The following is a 5,269-nucleotide window of genomic DNA, read 5'->3' on the forward strand; positions in this document are numbered from 1 at the left end:
TCCATCCGGCCGTTTTGGTTTACCTACGACTCTGTCAGTGATTGTCTGAGTGAGTACACCAGTGCGGTCCAGCACCGCACCGCGCAGTCCCTGCACCGCAGCCATCCGGTTTCCCCGTTACACCATCGAGCCCCGGGATCACCAACCCCTGCCCACGGACGGACAACATCTCAGCTGCACCCTACCATCTCTCCCGGGATCCCCGTTACCAGCAGCAGTGGTGCAATTATCACCACGACCCATGGGTGGTGTCATGAACAATCTCCCTAAACATACCATCCCCATTTCACTCACGGGTGAGGAGCGCTGCTCGAGTCCCCGGGTCTGGTCCACCGCTCGAGCCACCGAGCAGCAGAAGCCCCGGACCCGAGCGTGGCGAGGGCGTCCCCTCCGCCCGCGACAATAGCATGTGTATTTACATCTGTATAGCTTGTATTGATAGCTTTGATAAGATACAGTTTTCTCTGCTGTTCACCACAAAACACACATTTGCCTGGGGCTGTTCTCTTTAGATAAACCAACGCTTGAGACTGAGCCCTAAAATGAGATAGGGGAGGAGCTAAGTTCTGAGGTAAATTCAGTCGGTCACAGCCAGTGTGAGGTGAAGAAAGAAGTGCAACATGGAGATGGTCCTGTCCTGAGGTAACTGCTTAAACCTCTTTAGGGGTGGCTACACAGTAGCAGGGAACCAGTCCCTAGGCCACCAGTACTTCCAAGTTCAGTGGCAAACTGAGAGGCTGCTATTAGCCTTTCTAAAGGAGCAGTGGATTTCCTGGGAGCACAGTGGCATGTGTGAGTCTGGAAACTTCTAGAAGAAATAGTGAGTTTTCCTTCAGGATTCCAGTCACCAGAAGGGATTATAAATCCTGATTGTTTTTGTCTTGGAAATCCAAGGATACCAAGATACCTATTCCCAGGTAGAGAAATAGTAACAGAGAAAGAGTACACTATTACCATACAGCAGAGAAGCCAACTCTCCTCAGGGCAGGAAGTACCCCCATCATTGGATGCTGTGATAAAAGTTCTGCAGAGCTCCAGTAAAAAGGTAAAAGCCCCCTGTCCTGTCTCTGGCTGAATTATTCTCTGCTGCGCCATCCTTATCTCATCATCCCGCAGGAACCAGCCCAAGTTGGGGAGGGGCGAGAGGAAAAACCCTCTTCCACTGCGCATCACCACCTAACTCCTGGAGACCTATAGCAGTGCCTGGCCATACAAAAGCCGAACATCCCAACTGGCATCACAGACTCTTGTTTGTTTTATTTATTTATTTTATCAATTTGATATTACTTCTCTCCCTTTTTAAATATTATTTTTACTCCCCCATTACAAAAGCATGTCGCTCGCGTCCGATACGGCCACGTCGCCGCTCGGAGCCACCACCGTGACATCAGAGGTCTAACAGGGGCTTCACAACTGTGCTCCTGGAAAGTCATAGAGATCAATGCACTTTGTCCAGATGAAGGGTGGTTAATTTCTCAATGCTTTTCAAAGTAGTTACACTTCTTCTTTAGGAGAACCACCTGAAGATGTTTGACCACTTCGAAACATGCTGAGAAATAATCTGCTCTTCATCTGGACAAAGTGCATTGGTCTCAGTTACTTCCCAGCAGTGCAGTTATCTCCTGCATCGCTTCAAGCCTTAGGGCTAGTGGTTTGTGTGGGAGCTGGTCACAGGCTCTTATATTGTTGTGTGTTACTCTATGAATTTCTATATGCCCCATTCAGAAGAATGGGACAATTGCTGCAGATGAATGGAACCATTACAGAACGCTTGGTTAGCCACTGGGTTTGGACAGGCTAACCCTCTGAGTGCACTAAATTATGAATCAGACCTTCACTAAACAACCATCTCGGAGGAGCAACCATGCCGTACTCAAACTATAAACAGAGGGAAGGACCAACACATTTTGTTTAGAAATACATCTAAACACTCATGATGGTGGGGGAAGCTCCAGTGATGTGAATTCCCACATATAGAAAGTTGAGGGAGGTTCTATCACTGGAGCTTCCTCCACGGAACCAGTAACTGTATAGATATGGACATCTACATTGTTGACCATCAGAGACCATCTCTGAAGAATTCAAAAATGCTTCAATGATACTCTGAAGATACCAGTGCTGACTCAGTTAATATGCGACATGACCAAGCCCTTAAATGTATACATTTTTAACTTTAAACTATAGAATAGTGTAGACTGCTAAACTATTGTATCATTTCTTATTATGGAATTCTAAACTTTACCGACCAGACAGAGGCCAAATGGGACATTCTTGGCTTCCATCCAGGAATATGAAGATTTTTAGCATTAAGATTGGTAACTTTACAAACGTACACAAATTAAGTCAGACATTTCAGTTGTTTGACTCAGTTCGATACTTAACTAATGCAGAATTTCATCATTTCTTCCCAGGCAGAATGCAAACTGGACAAACTGACGGAAGTGCTCAAGTCCTGCAATGGGAAGCTGCCCTTGGTCTGGCGTTTCTCAAAAATGGAATGATATATTTCAACAACTCCATCATCATTCCAAAAGAAGGATTTTATTTTGTGTACTCTCAATTGTCTTTCCGCCCTTCAAGTAGTATTTGTGTTGATGACAAGACTATATCACAGAGCATCATGCGGTCCAATGCCAACTATCCAGTCCCGGAAACTATTCTCAGTGGAATTTCATTTTGTACAAAGGACAGTAAAAAATACCAACCCATTTACCTGGGTGGTCTTCTTCAGCTGCGCAAGGGTGATCACCTAAAAGTACATTTACGTCCTGGCGCTCCAATTGACACCTCTGTTGACCACAAAACCTTCTTTGGTGCATTCCTGGTGTAATTGAGAATAGTGGATCACTGTTGTGAGTTGACTGCTGATACTGTTATTGAGCCTTATATTTAAAGGGATTATTTGGTGCCTCTCACTTTTAGAGTTGATGGATACTGATGATGTTCTAAGAATTACACACTTGCCAAGATGCGTGTTTGATAAGCAGGTGTCCTGCTCTTGTTCTGTGCTGGTTCGTCAAGGTTATCGACACATACCTTGGGCCAGAAGAACATCATCGTCACTGATCACTTGCGGAAATGAGCACCTCTGGCCCTTTAAAGTTTAATTTATAACGTTCCTATAAGTTATTTTAGTACACACACCTATTATATATATATAAATAGTTTGTTTTGTGTAGAGTTTTTTATACATAGCGAAAATAATTGTACGTGATCCTTTAACATTAGCAAAGATTTTCAGCATGTGTTAATTTTATACATTTCAGCTTTCTACTACATCTGCTAATTATAGGACATTTTTGGTGTAAAAATTAACCCTTCTAACTTCCCCATGTCAGACGCATCGGTGACATCAGCTGATCTCGTGTAGTAGATCTTCTTGGCTGAGATTACTGTACAATCCCCGGTATGAGGGCGTCACTTCCTAGAATTCAATTCACCAAAACAAGCTCTTGTTTAGTCACTGAGCCGTAGAGGAATGTTGGCAGATTTCAGCCTGTAGATTTGTGAATGCAGCTCCGAAGAGATACAGGATGTGACGGGGGATTAGTACAACTAATGCAATGGATTGTAAAAGCTACTTAAAGGGAACCTGTGACAATGAACATGGTGCCTGATCTACAGGCAGCCTGTATAGAGCACAAGGAGCTCAGCAGCTATATATATATATATATATATATATATATATATATATATATATATATATAGTGGCGTAACTACAGTTCGATTAGCCCCTGTGCAAAATTTGGATCTGGGCCCACCCCATCCCCACCTGTTGGTCAGATGTGTATGTATGTATACATTTAGCATTCTAAATCCTATAGAGACATACAATTTGCTGCATCCCCACATTATGTAGTAATGACCCCTGTGCTGTTCTAATATACCCCATCCTGGGCTACTTCCTGGTGAATGTGGTATGTCCCCCATCCTGGGCTACTTCCTGGTAAATATGTCCCCCATCCTGGTATATATGTCACCCATCCTGGGCTACTTCCTTTTAAATCTTTTAAATATGTCCCCCTGTCCCCATCTTGGTATCTCCTCCATCCTGGTAAATACTGTCCTCTCCTGGGACCATTCTGGTATATACTGTCCCCCTCCTAGCATATATATTCCTATCCTGGGCCCCTCCTAGTATATACTATACTCGCCCTGCCCGGCTCTAACATCGTGCCTCGTCCTTCACTATAGCAGGCGTTCGTGTTATGGCAATGCATGACGTCATTGCCATGCACCGCCTCAGTCACAGGGATGTCGCTCAAAGCTGCTGCCTTCTGTTTTACAGCACCATGTATCGCAGTGGAGAGACCTGACAGGCCTCTGCTCTGCAATGCATTTCAGCTGGACGTGCATCCCTGAACCCACATCCAGCTGAAGCAGGGGCTGGGGCCGGCGGGTCCCCTTCATCCCTGAGCCCAGTCACAGTCATGATCCCTGAAACCACTATCGCTATATATATATATATATATATATATATATATATATATATATATAAAAAAATATATATATATATATATATTATAGGAAAAACTCAATATACCATTTGAGTCTTGCTCTGAGCTTAGGAGTCCAGTAAGCGGTCTTATTCTGTGATTGACAGCCTGAGTATAGCTATAAATACTATAAATAAGTAAAACTGCCCACTGGATTAACAACTAAAGATCAGGTATGAAAAATGAAATACAAAAGCCTCACTCAGACGACCATAATTCATTACATCCATGTTTTTCTTGAATAGAACATGTACTCATTATAATCTATGGACATGTTCCCATGTCCACATTTTATACATAGCAATTCATTAGGATTGTGGTTGCGTACACCAGTCTTAATGAAGGGACGTGCTAGAGTATTTATTAAGAGGCGCATGCCACTTCATAAGTTTGGTGCATCTACCCAATGATGTGCGCCTTACTAGAAATGGTGCTAAAGCCAGGGACTAAAGTAGCAATTCTAAAGTAAAAGAAACCCTGCACTTTTGGAAATTTTTACGGGCCAGCATAAACATAACCTTTTTCACCCCGGTTCCTCCCTCCACCCATTTTGGTGAAGCTGCTTCACATTTTGTGTTGCCCAAAAATGTTGTGACCTTTCACAGTGTTTTATGCTAGTATGCTTTAATAAATAGCCCCCCAAGAATTGTCTGTAAGCAAAAAGATATCTGATTTGGAATGATTCACAAATTAAAATCACCCATTCTAATTGGAATTGGGGCTGATTCTTCAAGATGGCGCTATGCCAGTATTGATAGAGTGCACTGCACCAA

General features: G+C 43.3%; 1 protein-coding gene across 1 annotated transcript in view; it reads left to right on the plus strand.

Moving 5' to 3' along the window:
- The window catches only part of TNFSF15 (TNF superfamily member 15), a 19,023-nt gene extending 14,585 nt beyond the window's left edge, over nucleotides 1–4,438 (plus strand). The window contains exon 4 of the mRNA XM_075322817.1: nucleotides 2,412–4,438. Within this exon, the coding sequence (XP_075178932.1) occupies nucleotides 2,412–2,830 (419 nt within the window). The 3' untranslated portion in view covers nucleotides 2,831–4,438. The remainder of the gene's footprint in view (nucleotides 1–2,411) is intronic.
- Nucleotides 4,439–5,269: the final 831 nt, after the last annotated feature.

This window comes from Anomaloglossus baeobatrachus, chromosome 9, assembly GCF_048569485.1.
Source record: "Anomaloglossus baeobatrachus isolate aAnoBae1 chromosome 9, aAnoBae1.hap1, whole genome shotgun sequence".
Classification (NCBI taxonomy): domain Eukaryota; kingdom Metazoa; phylum Chordata; class Amphibia; order Anura; family Aromobatidae; genus Anomaloglossus; species Anomaloglossus baeobatrachus.